Source organism: Manduca sexta, chromosome 24 (assembly GCF_014839805.1).
Source record: "Manduca sexta isolate Smith_Timp_Sample1 chromosome 24, JHU_Msex_v1.0, whole genome shotgun sequence".
Classification (NCBI taxonomy): Eukaryota; Metazoa; Arthropoda; class Insecta; order Lepidoptera; family Sphingidae; genus Manduca; species Manduca sexta.
In genome coordinates, this window is record NC_051138.1 from 16,342,523 (window position 1) to 16,368,676 (window position 26,154).

The window sequence follows — 26,154 nt, forward strand, 5'->3', positions numbered from 1 at the left end:
AAACATCGTGAGGAAACCTGCACATCTGAGAAGTTCTCTATAGGAATTTCGAAAGTGTGTGAAGTCTACCAGTCCGCACTAGGCCAGCGAGGTGGACTAAGGCCTAATCCCTCTCAGTAGTAGAGGAGGCCCGTGCTCAGCAGTGGGCAAGTAGATAATACAGGGCTGATATTATTATTATATTATTATACCCCTTCAGAGATAAATGCGTGATGTGTGTATGCACAAACAGACAGTCGAGTAACTTGCTCGCTCCGTCAGTTGTATAATAATATTCAAGGAGTGGGCCAGTAACGTGTCTGCCAAGTATTCGGCACAAACGAGGCTAATGCTTTTGTAATCTGACACATGAGCATTCATCATTCATGCTCGTCAGCACGTGTAGACCCACAGCCTTCGTGCTCGAAATCTTCTTTATTGTTTATAAAACAAATATAACGTAAGAATTAAATACGTAGAGCAAGTTAATTATTAAGAATCAGGTGCGGGAGTAAGACTTATACCTGCAAGAATCATATTAATGACAATGTATATTAAACATAAAAATGTTGTTATAAATTATATTTTCACACAAATAACATTTTAAGATGATCACATGAATATTTATTTAGCGGTACTTTCTTGGCTTACTCTTATAATACATGGCAGCTCGTTGATGTCTAATTTACGGGGAGCAAGTATTATTATGATATCTATAATTCGCATTTAAGAAATAAGTAATGTAAATCAAAATTACATATTTCTTAGTGAAATGTTCATGATTCTGCCCTACAAGGTTTATCTGATCATATATGCCCTATAAAATATAAGTTCCAATGTATTAGGTAACACTGTGAATTTTCTTATACATTTTGGGCGGAAATGGACTATCTAGCAGTTCACTATAAGAGCGTGGTGAGCCGTCCTACATAGGCCAGTGTCGGGATTGGAACAACAGTCTATAATACAGGGCTGATATTATATCAAAAGACTTTGTTTATGTTTTTTTACTGTATAAAGCTGTATAATTGTATACGTGATCAATAAACAAATTTCTATCCAAAAGGACAATATGCAAAACATGAAGACTCCTGGTCTACGTCTGGGCATGTTAATGTTACGCGCGGTGTCAGCCGTGTGATAAAATATCGTGTAATTCGCTCTGTACCTTTTTAGAACATGTTTAACTTTGTCCCTAACCGTCTGTTAACTTTAGGATTGTAAGAAGCGTACTAATTTATAAATAGTTGTATTTTACGTACAATAACTTGTATCTTTACTTCTGAGTCTCGTCAAATATAAGACGAATACAGTGACGCTGTCAACTATGTTCAAACATAAATGGTTCTGAAAATAAAATAAATCCTTCCTGATCGAATTTTGGCGACAGCTGCCAGTCTCAACGGAGATCTGCTAGGTACGCAGGAGATATTATAGTGCTTGTGTGTGTAATACTCAGGTGCACTCTCTGTTCCGTCACTCTCATAGTTCGGTGAGACGGTGATCCGACATGACCGGAGAGAGATCAGGCGCATCATCAAAGGCTATCACATCGTACTAGGGTATCACATCATCAACGTCCTAACTTCAAGTTGTTACTGAGTAATTATCAAAAAAGAAAAACACAATCACAAAGTTTTCGATCCTAGCCGAGACTCAAACCCATAGGGAGTGCAACTATACTATGGTAGCTAGAAATCGGCACTATTCAAGAAGATTGTATGCTGTGAACATTACGAAATGCGGCGAAAAATATGTTAATATAAAATGTCAAAACAAGAATAAAAATATATTTTTTTTTAAATTTCTTAATATCTACGAAAATGAAGCCGCAAGACATATCTATGAAAATAAATAGTATTTAAAATAATACGTAATGTGATATTTTATATTGTGCCACTTTGAGTACAAAATAGATTCCAAACTTAATATTTTACAATTTCAAAGTAGCAGCACTAAAAGCCTGATATTAACTGTAATATTATCTTCATACTGATCGTTAAGCGGTTAGGTGAGATCCCGTCATAGGCTCCGATAGCATCCGAGGTCGCAGGGCCGCCGCAGAAACTAGCTTAGAGAAAATTGTACAAGGCCGGCCTAATTATATTCTATTTAACATGACTGATTGTTAACGTATAATACTAATAATTTCATCAATTTTTAGATTTTTACTCAAAAAGATATCTACGAAATTCTTAACGCTAACAATTTTATTCAACACTAGCTTCCGCTCGCAGTTTCGCCCGCGTGGATTTCGGACTTCAAAAATGGAGGAGGTGCTCAATTTGTCGGGATGTTTTTTTAATGTATGGTGGTATGCAGGTGGTCCGATTGTCCGGTTAGGGTCTGATGATGGGATCCTGGTGAAATCAAAGGAAGCTTATAGCATGATTCAGTATTCACGCGTGATGGCTTATTATTAGCGTATTTCATGTATAACTTTGGTGTTTCTATACCGATTTCTATGATTCTTTTTTATGGAATATTTAATAATGTTAACTTTTTTAATTAGGGATGACTGAGAGTGTTATAAACGTAAGAGTAGACAAATATAATGAGAAAGCTTCGAACTGCTAAGCTATCGGGAGTTACACGTGTGTTTTCCCAATATTTCCCTTCACTGCTCTGCTCCTATTAATTGTAGCGTGATGAAAAGTATACTATAACCAGCACAGGAGTATGACAAACAATTGTACCAAGTTTCGTTAAAATCCGTCGAGTAGTTTTTGTTTCTATAACGGTTATACAGACAGATAAAAATTTTACTAATTGCATTTTTGGCATCAGTATCGATTCCTAATCACCCCCTGATAGTTATTATTTTGGAAATATATTTCATGTACAGAATTGACCTCTCTACAGATTTATTATAAGTATAGATTTTTCTTGATCTTAGAACTTCTGATTCCGCATTTTAAAGTCGGCTCATTACTACTGCGCCACAGAATCAAGATAAATGTCGAAATTGCCAATAAAAAAGTTATTGCTACTGTTTTGGGTCCTTGATTGGCACATGCAGACGTTTCGTTGCCAAGTGGCAAAAAGCCAAATGTCCAAATTTCAAGTTTTGGCGCCGACTAAATGAAAACAATGATCCACTAATCCCAATTAAGGTTGGAGTCAGTGGCGAAAGGGAACCCGACAACATATAGGTGATAATTTACGTGAATGCGGTCTCAAATCGTTCTAATAATTAGATTCTATAAAAAGAGAAGCCGACAAGAATAGGGTGCTTTCTTGTATCTAAAGTTGATGGACACTGATCCATTGTAATTTATTTATTTATTTACTATAATAGGAACATCAATAGTACATATATTCAACAGTCTAACACACTTTGCATAGGCTTAATAACTAATACATGTACCAATTAAAGATGTACACAGCATTGCTTGAGAAAATTGCGTTCTTAGCTTAACCGCGAGTAACAGAGGAATACAATATAATATAATTGTTACAATTATTTGGTAGATGTTCATTGTTAATTAAGTTGTATCACGGTATGGCTGTATTGTTGAGATCGGGTTCGATATTGGGTTTCCTTTTTAGTATCAGCCCGGAGTTTAGAATTTGTGCTTGATATGACGTTAGATACAAATACCTAATAAAAATAAAAGACAAAATGACAGAATAGCCTTCACAATAAGCCTTCCAACATTTGGGTACCGGTATGCTAGCTAATTGACAAATCGTGTCGCTCATTATGTAGGAATATGAATTTTAAGTATGGGGCGTTTTCCCTTCATACTTCAAACCGCAGGCTTAAGAAGTCAAAAATATCAAAGTGCTGAATTCCCGTAAAAAAGAAGACTATATATTTAATATCTACTTGGCGAGAATCGAACACAGAACAGTCTCCTTAAACAGGTCCCTCGACCAACCGCACATACTATATTACACAGAAATAGTGTCACTAATCAGTTTAGGTTTCAAAAGTGGTTTACTCTTGTCAAAACATTTTTACAACCATCAAGCACGTAGGGTGACCGCCGGCCGGTTGCTCAACCGCGCGATTGCTCGATGCGCGGGCGCAAGTTGCAAGGTCCTCTGACAAACGACCTGCATAAACTCACAGGACATACAAGATCACACGCCAGACTTTCACTTACCATATACGTCGGTTTATATTGTTATATGCAGATATAATATATATAATAATATCACTCCTGTATTATATACTGTCCCACTGCTGGGCACGGGCCTCCTCTACTACTGAGAGGCATTAGGCCTTAGTCCACCACGCTGGCCTAGTGCAGGTTAGTAGACTTCACACACCCTCGAAAATTCCTAATAGAATATTTCTTAGGTTTCCTCACAATGTTTTCCTTCACCGTTAAAGCAAGCGATAATTCACAAACAATACACAGTTAATTTTTTAGAAAAGTCAGAGTTGTGTGCCCTTGGTATTTGAACCTGCGGACATTTGTCTCGGCAGTCCATTCCACAACTAACTAGGCTATCGTCGCTTTTATATGCAGATAAAATTATATAATTATATTCTTATTTATATCTTTGTATAAAGCTTACTATGTGATAAGAGTTTGTCTATTAGTATTATCGAATAAGTTTGTGAAATTTTTATTACGAGGCGAACATCGGAACTAGGTACTCGATGCTTAAGATTCGTTTAGTATAAAGTCACATAGACTGAATAATTATGTAAATACAGGCTGAATTTTAATTCAATTTCACCGCATCAAAAGAGCGATAGCAAAGTAAAACAGTCACAAATAGTTACCTTTTCGTCTAGTGATAGTATATAGATTGTATATCGGGATGTTCTGAGAATCGACACCAGACAGTTTTATAGCTTACATAAACTGCATGTAAATCATGCAGGTTATTGTGCATGTAATTTTTTTTAATGCTTTGAATGACGTGCCGAGCTTGCCTTTCGCCTGATGGTAAGCGATACGACCGCCCATAAACAGTAGAAACACCATCCGACACCTTGAATTACAAAGTATTGTTTGGTACTCCACTGCGCTCGCCATCCTGAGACATGAGACGTTAAGTCTCATTATATCCAGTAGTTACACTGGCTACAATGTCCTTCAAACCGGAACACAACAGCAACTACATACTACTGCTTGGCGGCAGAAATAAACATTGCGGTGGTACCTACCCATGCGAACTCTCACATATGAGAGACCTAACACGAGAAGTTTATCATTTTTCTAATCACCGATTCACCATTTCAATTCAACAGCGATCAGCCATCTAAATACTCATGGCATGCCAAAATACAGTTCACTTTCTTCATGCAAATTAATATGTAACTTGTGAGAGTATACGATCTAATTTAAATAGTTTCCGCACAAGACGCGATTGGAAACCAAAGCGCGAACGTTCTTGCGACACAGTTGTAGGACTGATATACTTATTACAAAGTAAATAGAATACTCTTCTAGAATTGTAAAAGCTTCCTTGACCAAGGAAAGTGATGATCCTATTCAACATTGGTGATATTCATAAATTACCTTTCGAAATTTTGTAGAGTTTGTAGATTTTAATTTGTTTCTTTTTTAAAATAACTGTTTTATTTGTTTGGTTTCAATTTGTTTGTATTTTGCACTACTGGCTGAACATAAGTTTTTGACACTCTCATTATAGGTGTCCCAAGATACAGGCATGGCCTAGTTTGTGGACCCCTGACAATTATTGAATTGCTGAACTCAGATATGCCAATTATTGTTTAAGTAATTTTTAAGTTATTATTATACCTTTTCACATTTAACCTGAATAATAAGGAGATAATTTATAAAGATGTAATTTGAAATCAGACTCGTGTCTTTAACCCTTTGCAAGGGTCAGAGGTGTATCACACATTTTTGCTGTGTTTAGGAAACGAATTTTTTCCATTTACAAGCAGAATTTTAGACTTCGTATTTATGAAGGACAGACTCGCCTGATGGCCGGCATCAGACTGATGGAACGTCAATATCTGTCTTATTTCAAATTTAGTAAATCACGAGACGAATAGGCACTTCATAATGACAAGCGTCGCAACTATTTGTATACAGCATTCACACCATTGACGTACATTCTATAGACACGGACATCCACATAAACTATTTCAAAATCTCAAGTTACAACTAAAGTTCGCTGCGGCGTTAAAACATCAAACCTCGTCTAACCAAACTTTTAAAACATTCAGCGCTAAAGCGCTTTATATAGCTGGTAATTTTGACACCATATTAAAGCCAGTTTGAATGGATTGCAGTTCAATTCAGTTGAACACAGTCAGTGTTCGGAATGCCACATCTAGTACGTAATATATATCGATGATTCACACCAACCTTGTAGTATAGCGAGTGAGCTGAAGAAGGAGAGGTAGCGGCTTCTATCTGCGTAGCGATACAAATGTTTGTATGATGCGAGCACATACTCACGGCTTGTATTCCCGAACGGGTAGACAGAGGCGCAACTAGTGGACCCACGAACCTATCGCCATGTCGGACACAAATTCCAGACTCCTGACTGATAAAGAAACCTAATATCACTTCGCCCAGCTCGGGAATCGAACCCCATCAGCATTGCAGTCGGACCGTAATACAACTAAACCATCAAGACAGTCTATAATACGCGTTTCGTTTACACACGAAATCCTCCGCAATCCATACCCACAATAGTATACTAATATGTTGCTATAACATTTGCTGTATGTCCGATATTTACTACGTTACTATTTTAGGAAGCTATTTCTTATTTACTTGTAATTATATAATCTAGATCGTAGTAAATAAGGATAAAAAACATTATTATGCATCGTGTTAAAGAATCTAGTGGGCGCGTGCAGAATGTCACGCACCAAGCATTCCACAGAGTTAATTAATGTCATAATCAGTTCATCATCTTTATAGTAGAGTTAGTTTTATATTGCCTCCGAATGAAGACAAACTAACGGGTCACTTGGTGGTAAGTGGTCACTATCGCCCATGGACTTCGACAATGCCAGAATAATGGTGGTAAGATGTATTTTATATCCGTCAGGATAGCGATCACCGTACATAAGCTGTTAAAATCCACTATAATGGCCCACGTAAGTGTGTCGCGTTTCGGGATCAGTCTATATATATCCGGTTGCAACATGCCGGCATAACTGTGTCGACTGCTGAGGGGTAATCATCTCTCGTCGGTCGACATCCTATTTATACTACTGCACTTACCATTAGGCGCAATGGGATCACTGCCGTTCTTGTATACAAAAAGCACAGGTCAACCGCTGCGTACCGATTTTTTTTATACCTCGTTTAAAGAAAGACATGTCAAAACACTGAGGAAAGACCGTCTGAGTTACTTAATGGCACGATTTTTAGGTCTCTTTTGCGAAATAACGTCCTAGTGTGTTAGATTTTCGTTTGGAAATGCTGTGGGTGCTAAAGTAAAGTACACACACTACATCTAATTTTAATATTTAACTCATTAGATATTTATAATCCCGCCTATCCATAAACGTCAGGGGCAACTGATTACCAAAGATTATAGACTGTAGGTAAAATAACACGAGAGACCCTATTACCACATTATTTTTATTTTTAAATCAAAAAACAACAAAAGGCTACTAATGCTCTTCTTTTTTACCATTCGAAAATTAGTTTAAATGTGTATTTTTCATAACTTTGGAGTGTAGTTTAGCGGGCGGTTTGTAATGTGTAATATTCATACCATAAAACTAATATTTACTTATTTAAACACAGAAGCATTGTCAGGCTATAAATATGTCATTAATAAACTGTTGAAAACCACATTACATAACTCGTTCATACTTGATAACAATAAAAAAACCTCCCTACAATAAAACCTTCAACGAATCTCAGCAACGGCCTCTTATTATAAATTCAAAAAAAGAATACTTCAATCCGCGTATATCCCGCCCTTTTGGCCGCCATCTTGACCGCCAAAAATATTTTTCTTTTAACCACTGACCAGATGGTAGTGCATTATCAAGGCTGGGGTCCCAGCGGCATCCCCCGGGTTCTAGTCAAGTGAAAGGCCGCCCTGCGTCGGCTATAAAAGGTGGTCACACAAGCGCCGCGCCTCCGACTTTGAAACATGGCACCACTCGCACGATTGGTACGTTACTATTGTTTATTTATGGAAGTCAGGATTTGGCTTTTTAAATTTATTTTTTAATTGTGTTTAATTTTTTTATTTTGAGATATGGGTAAGCTATTTTTGTGCCAGTAATAACGGAAAAATATGTGTTCTATTTTTAAATAGTTTAAAATAATAAAATTAAGGGTTGGCTTATATTAATAGAATTCTTATTTTATTTTTATTTTATTTAATTCTTATTTTATACCACTATTTTAACGGCACATAAAAAGTCATTTTTATATATGTTTTCAATAAGTTTAACTCGTTTCAGTTATAAATGCGAACACATTTTTTTCTGAGCCTCTGATTTTCATTTCATAATTATCATGACATAGTAACTATACGAAAAACATAATGCATTTAAACATTAAGCCAAATACCATTGCCTAACTATAATTTACTAGGTTTTTTGTATAAATTGTGCAATTTACAGTGACCGGTGTAATAGTGCGTTCCAATAACTGCACAGTGAAATTTCTTAATTAATATATGAGTGTCATAACGGATGACGTCACACGGCAGTGAAGTGGTTTCTTTGTTAACAGTTGTCGTGTTTAATTGTTCAAATTACGTGTGGTGTTACACAGTGCTGTTGCAGATTGATTGTTTCTCGTGAGGCGACGACGTTGTGTAGTTTATTGAGTCGGACAGGCGAAGGTACAAAGTCATACAGTTAGGGTATTTTTAGTTTTGACTGCCTATTCTTTCATTTAGTGGGTTTTTGATTAATTATTGGATTTATCAAAATATAATGGATTTTTTGTTATTCATCTCTCGACAGAAATAGGTGACCTCGTTTAGTTTTGTGATCTGCCTGAGAGCTCCATTCTTATACACTCAGTTGGTTTGTAAGCGGAGTATTGGCAAAAATAAGAATTTCTCAAAAAGTTTTTTTTTTAAACTATTTCAAAATTCCTTTATTTAGTGTGACCGTATTAAAAGCACATGAACAGCATTTCCGCAAATCATTGGCTGTACATTGTACAAACGCTATTTGCCAATTTGATTGTGTGCATAGATTAAATAACTTTTTAATATTGCATGGTCGTAGCGATGTAATTTATTTGCGGTAAATTATGTTTCTAAAATACAAACACCGTTTAGAATTCGTGAAAACTAAATTTCAGGATATTTATGCCTGCGCCAGTTATTAAATTCGGAATTAAAATTTCAGCTGCGTTTTTAAGGATAAACAATCAATATACCTTTCTTGTTAGCTCGAGTTGACTTCTTTGTTTACTTTGTACTCTCTCATTTCACTTCAATATAAAATGTCTGTAGATAAGCGACGTAATTGGAGTAATAATTAAATATTCTCATGTAGCTTGACTTATCATAAGCGCAACTATGTTTCCCTACGTGATTAGTAAAGCATTTTATTTTGTATAGTTCATATATTAATGTAGGGCATGGTCTATCTGTGTGCTAAAATGAATCCTAATCCATTCAGTGGATTCTGCTTATATTTTGAAAATCTTGCAACGAACGAGTCGGCAATGAATCGATATGCCGCAAGTTCGACTCCTGTGGAGAAAAAATAAGAACAATTCGGTTTGTTTGATTTTGATAAAGGATATTTAAATTGCTTTCGTTTGATAGTTTCGTGACATACTTGCCGTTGAGTCTGAAACGTATGGTACAAGGTTTGATAGAGGCAATAACTCGTAAATATGTGTCAAAACTCGGCGTAGGAAATGTTTTTTTGGTTATAACATTTATGCGAATATAGGTCGGAATATCTACGCTTTTGCGGCCCTGGATCTAGGGAATAGGGGTGGGGGGGGGGTCAATCCGGTGTCCATGCCCCGGGCGGCAAATACAAACTGGCCGACGAATATAATACTCATTATGAACGCAACTTTGACTACTGAGACGTCCACTACACTAAACTCATAAACTTTCCACGAGGCGCGAAACGATGATAACAAATAAAAATATAGGTAGGCGGGGACGGCATTTTCCAGATTTGCCACCGCAACGAAAATTCAGGATCCAGGGCTGCTCCCTTGTAGTTTTTGGTACCAATGTTACTTTTAATTTAGGCTTAGGACTATATTTCATTTACTTCCTACGTACTTTGTATAAAGCGTGCCTTCCGTGTGCGAAGCATAGATAAAGGCTTGTTAATAACCGTTACATAAAATTACCTTTACACGTGATTTCGTGACCTTTAAAACGCAATAAAAGCCGACAAGGTCCTAGCGGGTGTTCGATTTTGAGTGGTCAATTTATTGTATAAAGTTGTACAGTAAAGCATTGTCCTCGAATACTAAAGCGGGAAGATTGACCATCTAGAATTATTGTAGTTTGTGAGATTAAGGGTGTCTTATACAAAAACAAAACAATAAATAAATACACTTCGCACGTTTATCTCCAAAGGGGTAGACAAGGTTAAGCTTGCACCCATTTTCCGTAGTTAGAAAATTTAATTTTGCATAAGGAAGAACACACAATCGCCTAAAATTTGTATTCATTTATTATTAATAATATTTTTCTATTCTATAAAATATTTATATGCATATATTATAAATTACATTTTGCTATTATATAATCATAAATTCAAGCAAATCCTTTTAGTCAATAATTTGTAATCATGAAAAATAAATTTAAATAATTTATGCGCCTTTTATGTAACATGTACAACTTCTATGTAGTTATTTTTTAATGTAGCTGACCTCCAAAATGTCAAACGAATAATTGAATCAGTCAATTAAAATCATGAAAATTTACATTGCTTGTTATAACTATCTAAATTTAAAACACAACATTTTTAATAATTGGTGTTTGCAGTGTTCAATTTATTATCTTCCCAAATAATTTCGCATAAGATGGAAAGTGACAAAATAGTGATGAATTAAAAAATGCAAATGTTAAGGGAGATATGCGTTTATAGTTTATGAGTACTTACTGCATGGTTTACAAGTACTCTTCCGTTTAACCATGTGTTGTTATGTATACCATGCCTAAATACATCCGATACGATTTCAATCTCGGGATAAAAAAAAAATTTGAGACAACGAAAAGAAATGAATTGACAAGCTCGTTTTCGTCGCGCATTGCGATTTTGTTTCAATTCTGACACAAAAACATTTATGACATCCAGAAATACTATTTTGGGTTCAAACCCAAATGCTCAAGAGCTCTAGCCCTTAATTCTTTATAACACAAGACAACATACATCTTTGTGGAATCTCGAGTATATGTAGTCGCACTACTTATTGCCTTTGTGTCCCCTTTGTTGATAAGTTTTGGAAACAACCATAGTCACCGGCCTTCGGAGCTGGGCGCGGGTATCACACTTTCAATTTAAGAGACATTGCTCGCTCTGATAATAGCTGGCATGTTGGTTCGAGGCCGCGGCTTTACGTAGACCGTGACGTTTTGAAATTAATATGCGTTTACCAATTTTCGTATGTCAGTTTCTAAGGCTTCTTCCGTGAAGCAAAGTTTTTGGGGGAACCCATTAGGAACCCATTGGTTATTTAATAACAGGCTGGCTGCTGGATTGGTGCTAAAATCTCAAGGCTATAGTATCTACAGTTGAAAACTGTGACGTTAATCTTCCTTTTTCGTGCAGTTCAAGTGATTACTAATGGCTTCCGTAAGAAGCGTAAGACGTATTTTGAAGAAGCCATATTTTCAGCGCGCGTTCGTATGTAGAACTATCTACTATGTCTCGTTTCCTGAATTTCAGTTGTTTCAACGCGCTACGTCAGCACGTTTCAAAGTACATGCATATTTCCTAATACGTCTGAGTTAAATTAATGTAATAGGAAGTCATCAAAATGCGATGTCGCACCGATCTAGACTCAAAAATGTAATTCATATCATGTTCCACGACACTAAATATGATTAAACAAAACTACGAAGGGAAAAATGCAAAGCATCTCTGTTATGTTAACATTATTTCGATTACGTGATAATACGTCTATTCTGGTGCTCGGATCAAGTTATAGATTTCAACAATTGTGTAAGCGGATCTGTCTGCATAAACAGAAACTTTTATATATCTTTAAAACCGGAACATACTAATGCTTTATAATGCTTGGTAGAAATAGACAAGCTGAATCAACCCCCACATCCCTCCAAGGCAATTCTTGTGCGCTCAGTCTGCACACCTAATACACGCTCATGCACGAAGCGATATTTGTTGCGGCCCTCGGCACACAGTCAAGTATGTATACCTCGTCGTTGGTAATACACATCGCGGCCTGTAAGAGCTCACAAACATTTCCCCTTCTTTACTGCTCTACCCATTATATAATTCCTTACTTCCTGTCTACACTCTTCCGGGCCCTCACAGCGTCTACGCCCTGAATTCCAGTATCCCAGGGACACCTACTCTAAAAGATACCAACCCCATCAAAACCGCATACGTATCACCCACCCTTGCTAAAATACAGCAAGCATCCAAAGCACCGGATACAAATCCACAATTTAGATAGATAAATGCGCAATTAAAACCAAATACAAACCGCCCAACCTAGGATATCAACCCACGTACTCATGATTCATAGTCCACCTAACCACAACGCTTCACGCTTAAACAAATTTAAGGACAGCAAAGGCTCAATATTGCGGCTTATCAGATTACAGGCAATAAACTTGTTGACCAATACTTGTCATATCGGAGTTCACTTGTGGTCTACCGGTAGAGATTGACGCGTTTTCCTAACCGAAGCTGAATTTTCGGGTTTGTTATATGCTTTAGAATTACTAAATATATAATAATTTATAATGACTTCAAAGTAGACAATTTGCATGAATCATGTAGATTGTAGACTTCATATGAATCTAAAAACCGATTCGTAAACATTAGCAATTGAGAATTAAATTTCTTCGGCTAAATTAAAGACATTGGATTCGTTAACTTCCTCCATTATGTTTAATTTTGTTTATTTCACTTACCAACGTTAAATGTAATATTGTAATGTCATATGTAACCTTCCAAAAGCATTTCCAATCTATAACAAACAAACGAATCGCATATGCTAATTGTAAGTCAGGAAATACATAACACAACCCGGAACCGAATTCGGCTAGCCGAATTTCAGCCGAAAGCGGGCACAGCTCTACCAGTGAGAGGCGCCCGCGACCGTGCCGTGGCCTCTAAACGCATTGCTTTCGATCCGGCCCTTTGTGCGAACGTAGTCCACCTCCATGCACTAGGAAATAAAAATGGCGGCAGTCGACAACCCGCCCCGACCGGTTTTGAATTATGCTTATTATATATTAAATGAGATCAGCTTTGGTATTTCAGACTGGGAATTGCTTTCGAGGTCAAGTGTGATGGGTTTTGTGGCGTTTATTACTAGTGAAGTGTTTATTACATGAAGTTAAGTAATATAAAATGTAAGGACTACCTGTTCACACAAATAACAAAATATAGTTTTCGTTTTGTAGTCACAGAATGCACGAATACTTCAACGATATAATATTATATCTAGTGCATAAGGTCTTATGCAGGAACAAGCATACTATAACGGAAATTATTAATTAGCAAACATCTGAATTATCGGATTTTTTTTACAGTACTATAACAATAATTGTATTACACTCTACAATAGAAGTAGTTTAGAAACTCTCCCGCCCTCCTCTCCAAGGTAAAAGTCGCCAGCTTATACTATTTATTATACAATATTTTGTAATAAACTTAACTCTTAAATAATAAACGTTGTACTAATGTCAGGTAAATTAAGATATAAAACTTTCCTAGATATGATCTTTAGTATGCCAGTAGATTTAAGATTCATGCTTGTTAAAATGCCTTTGTAATGATATAAAGCATTACACAAAGACAATAAATTGATAACAATTTAAATTAATTAATTATATAAATTCATAACGTTGTCTCAGAAGCGGTTAGCAAAATTGTAACTACTAACTAATGCTGGTGGTAGTTTTCTTATATGTGAGAGTCCGCCTGGGTAGGTGCGCATTGTCTATTTCTGCCGCCAAGCACCAGTGTGTAGTCACTGTTGTGTTCATTTTGAAGCACACTGTAACCAGTGTAATTACTGGACTGGACTTAACATCTCATGTCTCAGTATGGCGAGCTTAATGGAATAGCAAACAATATTTGTAATTCAAGGTGTTGGATGGTGTTTCCACTGTTGATGGGCGGTCGTATCGCTTATCATCAGGCGAACGGCAAGCTCGTCTCGTCATTTAAAGCAATAAAAAAAACATTTTGTTTAATTTGTTTTAGTATATTATATGATAGAGAGAGCTCCTATAGTCCAATTCGATCCGAAATATAACGCTTGTAAATTGCTGCTCGATCACACAGTCTAAAAATAAATTAAAATCATCTCAACAAAATCTCAATCACACTATACTTACATAGAAATCTCAATACAAGACTAAAACAATTATTTTTACTAATGTCCAATGTTACACTTGAAAAAAACCTTGACAAATAATAACACGTTCTTTAACATTTAAATGTCTAAAATGGATATCTCAATATGGTCTTGCCCCAGGGTAAAGCAAACTGGGACTTGAATGTAATAGATTTCATTATCGTATTTAGACTTGTATAAATAGGCTGGCTTGGTAGGTATTATATATTTTTTCCCAGAAAAGTCGCATTAAGCACCTAAAAACCTGAATTGTTGATTGTTTCTTTTGAGATAACAGTAAGATTTTTTTTATTTCTTTTAGAAAATGAAACTGAAATTATAATAATACCACAGATTAATACACCTTGGCCCTTATTCTGTATGATAGTGTAAACGCGTAACGCGGCCGTGTCATGTTATCTTCGAGAAATGTGTGTGGAATGGTATTCCGCAAGCCAAATTTCTATAGTCCTAAACATGATGCGTTGTGTTACGTGCTTGTTACACACTGTCAAAATAACGTGCGGGATAGAGAATAAGGCCCCTTATGTACAAGCGTATTCATGTACTACCTTGTTATTACTTTAAGTTTGATTTACAACAACTAGGGCTTATACCAAGCCAATCCTTCAAAAGGCATTTATGACAATGAACGCAACAACTTCGCGTACCAAACTAGTACCAATCCAGTTTGATTTATTACCTGTTTGTGTAAATATAGAAATCAAGTACATTTGACACATAAATGCATTAATGCGTGAATTTTCGACACTCATTGATGTGATAGTCTTTGCAGGGCCATAAGGCTTGTATAGAAAATTTTGGGAGCGGAAATATTTATTAGTCGAGTCGAGTTGAGGTTACCAAAATATTTGTTAGTTTTTACTTTTTACTATTGTACTTTTCAATGCCAAGTTTGTGAAAAAGTTTGGATGTTTCGATGTTCTTTAGAAGTAAATGCAGAAACAACTGAACGGATTTGGATGTAATTTGGAACACGGATAAATTATATACTGGATCATAGTAGTTATTAATTAGGTTATTATTATTATTTTGTTAGGTAGTATTTTCGTATGTGGGTCTGTTTGGGGACGTACTCCCGTGTTGTGAATTTCTGCGGCGAAAATAGGCGCATTTAAGTTAGTTTGGTCTCTTTGTATCGCTCAATAACTTTAATGTTGATATTTCGTTTTTTCATTAGTAACTAGCATTAGGGGCATTCCACGTGAAGCGGGCACGAAAAAAAACTCGATGTCTCAGATTTTCGTAATATTTCATTATGTTATACCTGTATATGTCCTCGATCCAGATACAAAATATTATTAAAGTATAAAGCCTGGTAAGCGAGTTAAAGGACTTTGAAGTTTTAACTGGCCGGCTGGTATACGCCACTTCGAATCCAATTATCAAGTTTTTAAATGTTACAATAAAATAAATAAAGCAATGAAATAAATACTTCATTTAATGAGTTTTTTATTGTATTTTTGGAAATTGAAAAATTATATTTTTCTTTGAAAAAAATGTGTTTGAAAGTTTCAAACTTGAATTTCACAAAGTTGGCATATTTATATATTTTTTATTTTTTTTTTCTAAAAATAGCTACTATTGTATAGATAATCCCTGCGAAGTTTCATAATGGGCTGAGAAGTAGTTTAGGAGCTAGACGGATTACAGTGCCGAAGCGCGGCGGTCGCCAAAAGAGCGAAGTAGTAAAACTTTCAATTAAACTAAATACTTTCGATTAGAGTATTTTATCATGTTTTGCATCGCTCTAACGATTCAATTACATCTGATTATAATATAAAAAATATATTTATATTACTGACTGTGCACAACAACATTTAAAAAGATTTAATTGTATTAACTTGTTATATTTCAAACAGGATTGTGGTAAAGATGTAGAATTTCATTTTCGTGCCACTTCACATGGCAGAAGGGCAATTTGACGGTCTCGGTGGTAACCTAAAACGCCTGGAGACACAGGCTAGTTTACATAACGCATTAAACAAAGCCATCACGATACCCGACCGCTTATACATGTAGGCTAGAACATCAATGCCACAAACTCATATTATTATTACTACTACTATTTATTATTATTATTCATATATATTTTAATGTTTCAAACTTGTATTTCACAAAGTTGGCATATTTATATAATAACTTTTTCTACTAAAATAGCCAATATTGTATATATATATATTATCCTTGCCAAGTTTCAAATGTTGTTGTGCACCGTCAGTAATATAAATATATTTTTTATATTATAATCAGATGTAATTGAATCGTTAGAGCGATGCAAAACATGATAAAATACTCTAATCGAAAGTATTTCGTTTAATTGAAAGTTTTACTACTTCGCTCTTTCTGGCGACCGCCGCGCTTCGGCACTGTAATCGGTCTAGCTCCTAAACTACTTTTCAGCCCATTATGAAACTTCGCAGGATTATCTATACAATAGTAGCTATTTTTAGAAAAAATAAAAAAAATATAAATATGCCAACTTCGTGAAATTCAAGTTTGAAACTTTCAAACACATTTTTCAAAGAAAAAACATTTTTCAATTTCCAAAAATACAATAAAAAGCTCATTAAATGAAGTATTTATTTCATTGCTTTATTTATTTTATTGTAACATGTAAAAATTGATAATTGATTCGAAGTGGCGTATACCAGCCGGCCAGTCAAAACTTCAAAGTCCTTTAACTCGCTTACCAGGCTTTATACTTTAATAATATTTTGTATCTGGATCGAGGACATATACAGGTATAACATAATGAAATATTACGAAAATCTGAGACATCGAGTTTTTTTTCGTGCCCGCTTCACGTGGAATGCCCCATTAGTCTGCCGCTCCGTGTTTTTGAAAAAAAAAACAATATTCCGAAATAAATATTTTACCGGGATAAAAAAGTAGCGTCTAGCACTCAGAAGTAATGTAACATTCTATTAGTGAAAATTGACAATCGGTTTAATAATCGGTTTAGTAGAAACAAACAAAATTTTCAGCTTAATAATATTAGTATAGATGAATCGGAAAAAAAATATGATTTGTTAAAATATTGAATTACGCATTTTTATTCGAGTGTTATCGTATTTCAACGTAGAAAGTATAGTTGTGGTGCGTGCCGTTATTCTAAAATAAATTTCTCTGCAATAAAATCTTGTTGCTGTTTGCAATATGGTTACGCACTTCCGCGTAGACTTATTAGTTGGCCACCTTATAGCATTTGACTACGTCCGCCGCCACGACAAACAGTATTGAACCGATGTTAATACGATGTGTCGGCGATATTGTGTCGGACCGATTTTTATGCCCAGTTCAGTCTAATTTTACCCGTACACACACACCGACAATCTTGGATGTATTGCTTACATTCCGATCGGAAATAATATAATCCTTTCGGCTAGATGACACCACAATGCGCCTGCTAATAATAACTTATTTGCAAAATAAATTGATTGATTAACCATACTCGGGTGACAAAGTGCAACGGACACGGAACCATAGTGATAGAAATTAGTTCTTAAAACAACATCATCTCGGTGACGGCCGTAAACGAAACAGCGTCTTGAAACTGACTTGGAAGTATTGAATACTAAGCTGTGCTAGATTTTTTGTACACACACGACAGAGTGACTCCACTACACCTGACTGTAAGTGGTGAGGGGTTTAATAGAATGCCGACTGACGAAAGATTACCCCTCGTTAGTGGTCAGAGTTGTGTTGGCCTGTTGGAACCGGATATATAGGCTGATCCCGGAACGCGACACACGTGGCCTATGGCGGGTTTTAACACCTTGTATACGGTGGTCGCTATCCGGGCGGATATCAAATATTCTACCGCCAGCAATCTAGCAGTCAGAGGTGTTTCCAGAACCCAATCGTCTGTTATGCAGCATTATGAGCCTGTGTAAACGTTTCGGCTATAGTCCAACGCATTAAACGTGTATCTCTCAACAATAGGCCCTCTACATTTAGCTAGAAACAGCGCTGTAGTGAACACTTTTTGCAACACGCATGACCTTGATATTTAGAGGTCATCTAAATGGAGCATGACATTAAATTTACTTAACAATGTGTTATTTTTAGTTTTGCACGCGTTTTGAGATGGAGTCGGTTTTTGATACATTTCAGGTTGTTGGATTTAAAGAGGTTTTAGTATTAAACACTTGCAGGACTGGTAGTCGCATTGGTGTAGAATTATTAAAATATCCCCGCTAGTGTGAACGCATCTGAAAGTTTGTGTGCAATATATTGCTGCGAGAATTTGCAAATCTAAACTTAGCTTTAATGCACTTCTCTTACGTTGGCAGGTGGTGCTGGCTGTTGCGGCGACGTGTGCGCTCGCGCAGTACGCGGAGGAGCGCGCGCCGAGATACATCGCCTCCGAGACCAAGGCTGCCACCACGCCCGTGCCCATCCTCAAGCAGATCAACAGGTAATGGCCTCTATTGTTCTGTCTTATTGAAGTTTCATAACTGAAGAGAGTGACTAATTTTAAATTTAGAACTTAAGGTAACTCTGGTAAGTAATATCCTTTTTGATTACACTCTTTTTATGTATAATGATTTATTCTTTTTTATTCAGCCAGTTAATAATTTAAGAAAATAATCACGTTCAAATTCAGAACGTTAAATAGATATCTTTCAACGATATCAATGTTCAAAGGGTAATTTAAAGCAATTCTAGTTTGTCCACATTATGAATACTTAACACTATTCCATAGATCATAATGGGTAATTTTTAATTAGATACATAACATTACCAGTCCACTGGCGACAATAAACAGTATCTGCCCTTAATCTATAACCTGCCTAAATAACGTGAAATACCTATAAACGGGGTACAAAAAACAATGAAAGAACTAAAATGAATGATCTATGGTTTTCAGACACAACGAGGATGGTTCGTACACATACGGATACGAGGCAGCAGACGGCTCGTTCAAGATCGAGACCAAGTCCCCCGCCGGAGAAGTCAAGGGCAAATACGGGTACAAGGACAATACTGGAAAGGTATGCTTTTAATATACTCACTCAGAAAATGGGATATTTCATTTTAATTCGATTTTAACTTAAAAATGCAGAAAATATAAAGTCATAGGAAGATTAGCAATAAGGTGTTTTTAATTTTTAACTTTCTAACATTTACTTTCTGACTATATTTTCAAATTACTCCCTCTATTCTTAAATACTAGGTTCAAACCGTCCACCAGTGTGAAAGAATTAATAATTTTATTTTTCATTCGTTCCATTTAGATTGTTCCAATTTCGAATGTGATCCAAGATGGCGACACTTAATATTCGTTTTTGAAATTCCAGCTCCGTGTGATCGAGTACGGAGCGAACAAGTATGGTTTCCAACCGGCCGGAGAGGGCATCACCGTCGCTCCCCACCCTCGTTGACGAGTCTACCAGGGAGCCTAAGACTGTAAGTTATTCAGCCCTGTATTATATACTGTCCCACTGTTGGGCACGGACCTCCTCTCACTACTGAGGAGGGATTAAGCCTTAGTCCACCACGCTGGCCTAGTGCGGATTGGTAGACTTCACACACTCTCGAAATTCCTATAAAGAACTTTTCAGGTATACAGATTTCCTCACGATGTTTTCCTTCACCGTTAAAGCAAGCGATAATTCACAAAGAATACACACATCATTTTTTTAGAAAAGTCAGAGGTGTGTGCCTTTGGTGTTTGAACCTGCGGACATTTGTCTTGGCAGTCCGTTCCACAACCAACTAGGCTATCGCCGCTTTTAAGTTATTTATTTATTAAAGTACCTATTAGATCGTAGATACAGTGGAAGGTATTTTGTAAGTTATAGTCCCTCTGGTATGCTACGACCGCTTTGTACATTCCTGTCATCAAGCCGCAGAGTATAGTAGTGTTGCTAATGTTTGAGGCTACTCATCGCTATTATGATCAGCTTTTATACTTATTATTAATTGAGAGACGGTAGCTACATTAATGATTTCACTATATAATACCGTATCCTGGTTATATTTAAGATACACATGCATGAACCTTAGATATAACTAGTGAAATCATGCGATTTCACTGAAAGATATATACTTGGCTATGTCTATTTTGTCCCATAAGTATCATTTTAGGCAGGCATCAAGTTGAATTTTCAGAGTATGTATCAATTAGGTTCAAGGCTAAAGCTCATTGCTTTCATATTATGTGTTAACAAATTCCCATTCCACCCCATTCCAGCAGGGAGGTCGCGGGCAGTACAACTCCCCCGACTACGACTACGAGGAGCCTGCGCCCGCGCCGCCCCCGCGCCCGCGCCCCGCGCCGCAGCCCCGGCCGCAGCCCCAGCCACAGTACAGGCCCGCGCCACAGCAACAGCAGCAGTACAGGCCTGCACCCCCACCCCCACCACAGCCCCAACAGCAGTACAGACCGCCTCCGCAACCCCAGCAACAGTATAGACCTCAGCCCCAGCCGCAGCCGAGACCGCCGCCACCTCAGCACTCTGCTCCTGCTCCTCCCAAGGTGAGTTAGCAGATGACACGCTTGAGTAAGAAGACGTGATACTAGATGGAAAGTAATAACGCCTGATGGAAATTGATAGCGGAGTCACACGCTCATATCTAGATGAATGCAGGTCGCCCTAATGTTTGGAACGTCGATTAGACTGGGCCTATAATATGGTCCTTTGTATCGTTATCGACTTCATAAAGGTTAGCAAAATTGCCGATTTATTTCATTCTTTATGGCTTATTATATATAAGTGAAAAGACTTCAGTTTAACGAGCGATTGTACGTAGACAAACTGTCTGTAGCTTCATATTTTTTATTCACAATCCGTTGCACATTCCAGCCTCAGTTCTTCGCCGGCGCCGCTCCCTCACCGATAGACGACAACTTCTTCAACCCCGAACCCGCACCACGACAGTACAAGCCCAAGCAGGACTTCAGGCCTGCCCCACAGATCCAGGAGTTCGGCTCCGATGACTTCGCCCCCGCCCCTCAACGCTACCAGCCTAACCAGGTGCCCCAGCAGAGGAACACGCAGACCTACTCCATGTTAGACCAGCTCCTCAAGGAGTACTCTCTGCCCCAAGGCGGTGCCGCGCCACTCCACGACATCAGCTTCGGATCCTACTAGTTTAATAAATTCTCATTTGTAAATATTTAGAATATTTTAATTAAAATGATATCCATTTGTTTAGGTATGGCTGTGTATTTATTCCTTTGGATAAATAGGGAATGCTCGACTAAGCGTCATTTGAAATTAAATTTGAACCTTATTAAATGTGAATAGTGTTGGTAATACCTTTAGATCTGTAGACAGAGGCGCATAGTCGTGTAGTGATTTCTTGTTTCTACTGATATTAAAACAATGCTCAATTAATAAAGGGTCGTAAATGTGCCAATAAAAAATTATTGATGCATTTGTTTTGAAATTTACAGGTAAGTGCAATATTAAATTGATTAAAATCATAGTGCCAATTATTATTTATACAACCTACGTTTTTTTTTACAACCAATTGAGTAACCTCCACCTTTTGAGACACTTAGAGATCACCGAAATTAAATGACACTTTGAGCATTTATTATTTACACTGAATTTAAAGTTATTTTGTATCATAAAATACAATTTTCTTTACGAATAAAATAATAATTTGAGGTAGGTACTTATGCACCCCATTTTAAAAGTATTTGCATTTTGAATGCCTATATATTAAAATCACCTCAATCTCATTTCTTTTAAGTTATGTTACCATTGTAAGACAATAATTACAATCTACAATTTAGATTACGTCTGACAAGAAATGTTTATTTCGTACATAAAGATGTAAATCCGTTATCTAACTAGGTAGTGGAAGTACTGAGACAAAATCTATCTATGTAAATATGAATGAATTATTATGTTTTGCATCCAGGCATTATGCGTAAGCGTTTGATGTTTTAAAGGAAATTACAGTTAGAAGTGGTTCTAGGAAGAAAAATTTACTATAACTAGGTGTTGTTCACAGTTTAGTCCCCGTGAAACACTAAAATAATTTATAGCGTCATCTGTACGCTAACGCCATCTATTTAAAAATCAGATTAACTTTTCAATTATATTCCACGGGAGCAAATTACCGATAAAAACATTACGCCAGGACATGGTTTACCCGTATGCCAAATTTCATATTTAAACCAGTTCTTCTTCTGTTTCTGCTTTTAATTCTAATAAATCGCCAAATATTTACACAAACTTACGCGTTTATAATATTAGGAAAAATTAGATAAGTAAGATACAGAGATATATCGAACAAACTGTTTAAAACTATGTAGCTAGCTAAAATTTTACAGAAATTATTTATCAATTAAATTAGATAAGAGTGATATCAATTTAGGTAATTGATTCAGTTTAGGTATTGTTGCCCTTATTCACCATTCTACCGTTTTTTTTGTGATGCACAGCCCTGATTGACGTTTCTACTGTATTAATGGACCTGTAATACATATCAGGCTTGGTGTCTCGCTGATGAAAAAATAGATCGAAAATGCCATGTCACAAGAATGTAATTATATTTAAAGTGTGATGGTTCTACAGGTTTTTGGGACATTTCTAGCAATTTACTCTGCTATAATTTTAAAAGACGTATCATCATACATAACTAATACGATTTACTATTTGTGCAGGGTAATATTTAGAACTATGGAACCACACATACCACACACTCAAGCCTTTATCGCTAAAAGGGTAGGCAGTGGTGTAACCAGGGCACCCACTTTTCGCCATGTGTGTTCGCCACAATGCGATATGAGATATTTTGTCATATCGGGCACAAATTTCAGACTCCATGCAGACACTGAACCCGTATGCACCAAAGAAGGCCACCGCGGGTTTTGGTTGGTGTGCCGGTGTAGGGTATACAGGGTTAGGGACTCGGTCCAACGCTCGCTCGGATGATTTTATACTCCCGAGCGTCGACAATGGGCCGTAAGACCGGTGAACAACATAACCATCCCACTCACCCTCCAAGTGGTGGTAGCGATAATGCGTTTCTTACCCGCGAAAAAAATGCTGACACTGAATAAAAAAACCCAATATCAACTATGGAAACGATTTTAAAAATATCTCTATCATAGAAGACTGACCCTATTTTATTTGGTACTAGCTGACCCGACAGACGTTGTCCTGTCTTAACTATGAATTTGCAGCGCGCATTCTGTCAATCGCCGAAACTAACTTTTCTTAAATTTTCTAACGTTCCGCTCAACTTCCTTAATTTTTTCTTTCATAAGATCCTTCTCCTGACAATAATTAACACAAAAAAAATATTGAAGACGGTCTAGCCGTTCACGCGTGATGGCGTAACCAAGGGAAATAGGGATTCATTATTTTATATATAAAGATTATTATTCTGAACACTTCAAGCGAAACTACGTGCAAAAATAAAATTTCTACCAGCGATGGTATTAAGGGTTGAATATCCCGGGGTCCCAGTTTTTTATTCCGATCTACAAAAAGAAATACACAGCCAATTTTAAAGTAACTTTGAGTATAATGATAATTTTATTAAAACACAATTGTTCCCTCCAATCACTGGGGTCAAGTCCCTTCCAAATCCGCACCACACAAATATCTTAATTACACAACAAGTCAAATAAAGCACTACATTGTTATAAAATAGTTTTTTATTTGCGAGGGCCGTGTGAGTGCCGTTGTGGGAAACCTCCACACAATGTGTGTGTGTTCCCACTATATTGCATCACTTTAGTACTTACTTGAACGGTGTTGGAGTCAGTGAGTAGGATTTTTTAAGCAATTGAATGACGATCAGTACTCCTAATGGTAAACTCCAGGGTCAGTGGTTATCATTCCTATGGAAGGATGGTAGTGTAGGTGGAAAGATGTGTGTGGTGGTCAGAGCAAACCACCTAAAACTCACCGGTGGCCCTCTTCAGCACATTAGGGATGGCTGCGGGCTTCCTCTGACGGAAGTGTCTAAATTGTCGTCCGCAGCCGCCTCTGCACGGTGCTGCCTAGTGAAAGCAAATAACCTACCAAATTGTATAGTGTTTTGAATTTGTAAGATTGTTAAAATGAAACCGAAGAATCACACTGATCACTCCATATATATGCTTAAGATTACCAGACGAAATTACTAGAGTAAGCACACCTGAAATTCAGATTCCTGGCCCAGAAAGACACAAAGTTGTATACTAACATTTAGGTTATGTTATTCCATTAAGATTTAAACTTGCTGAATTACGAGCTAATACGTACATCAAAGCAAATAGACTTATATTCTTTACTAAAATATAGACTAAAATACAGGATCTTCCAGATTACTCCTATTTATCTTTATCACTAAAGGTACTTCTTACCTCATAGAGAATATCACTGAAAGATATTGGGTTCAATCCCCAATTTTCTAACACAAATTATCTGTGAATGAATCCTATCTCGAAGTACTGGATCAATTAAGCGGCCAGTAGTAGAAAAAAAGCGAAATTACTTTTGTAACCCACATAAGAAACAAATTCGGTTGTGCCTACTCTATAGAAACTGTATAAGAATAGAAGAGTATCAGACCTTCCAAGGGTTTTGTAATAAAAATATAGGCATTTCGTCGCAGTATCACGCATGCCGATATGGTATCTGAGTTAAGTCAACGACCGCTACAATACGCAATAACCGGAAGTCTAACTTAACGCTCAATGCTCCTGCGCTTCTTACATCAAACGCACTAGTTTCAAACCCATTTTGAGTGATGTTGCGTTCTGTGGCCAGCTTTGTCAACAGGATTCATAGGTTCACCGGATACACGTGGGCACGGTTTTACTATCACAAAAATGGATGATGGCAGTTATTACGCTTCGTACGTCTAGGAGTTTATTGTCAATATCAAAACATTAGTAAACAGCTTCACTTATGCGCGGCTTGAATTGATAATGATAAGAATGATACCACTGTCTGACAAAGTTGTTACATTGGTCATCACATTTATTTATTTATTTTATTTTTGCACTCCACATCCAAATAAATTTTGTACATAGGCGGACTTAATGCCGGCACTCTTTCCCAGTCAACCGTAAGGACTTTACATTGCTGGAAGTAAAATTAGTCCCCCTAAGTAATTTCCATTTCTCCTACCAAAAATCGGAAACCACATGAAACCAAATGATCGTGTAGTTATAAGCGAAGGTGACTACTAACATCAGCTGCTCGATTACCTACTTTCTTCTGCTACCATAACAAAATATCAGTTAGTATTATATTAATTATTAACGTTTTCTCGCAATTTTGTCCGTGTGAAACAGTGTTTTCCGGGATAAAAGTAGCTTATGTCCTTTCCAGCCTTCCAAACTATCTCCATAGCAAACATCGAAATTCGTTCTGCAGTTGAGTTTATGGCGTTCAGATAGACGCAGCAAAGGACTTTTTATAATATTAAGTACAAACCAGTATATAAGTGCGTTATTTCCGTGCTGCGTGCCATTCAAGAAATCCGACATCACAGTTATTTATGAGTTAAAATGTTTCCTAAATTCTTTCACAAAATAGCTGAGGCTGAACCGGTTTGTATGTCGGAAGTAATTAGATACAAAGTGTAATTAGTTTACAGCCTTACACTTGGCACACTTTAAATACAGTAAACAAGGAAAGGTTTATGTATGAGGATTCTTGCCGGCTTAATCTTTACAATATCATAGAATAGTTCGTATGAATGAATTAATTTATATAAATAAAAAAATGATAACAGCCTTGGCTAATATTTA

At 36.7% G+C, this 26,154-nt stretch overlaps 1 protein-coding gene across 1 annotated transcript; it reads left to right on the forward strand.

Annotated features, from left to right (window-relative positions):
* The first annotated feature begins 7,973 nt into the window (after positions 1-7,973).
* LOC115444719 (keratinocyte proline-rich protein) lies at positions 7,974-21,878 on the forward strand. The gene is given in 7 exon segments (XM_030170602.2): positions 7,974-8,055; positions 18,737-18,861; positions 19,315-19,438; positions 19,745-19,812; positions 19,814-19,853; positions 20,641-20,925; positions 21,254-21,878. Coding segments are annotated over 7 exon segments (951 nt in total). The 5' UTR covers positions 7,974-8,034; the 3' UTR covers positions 21,542-21,878.
* The last annotated feature ends 4,276 nt before the right edge of the window (positions 21,879-26,154 follow it).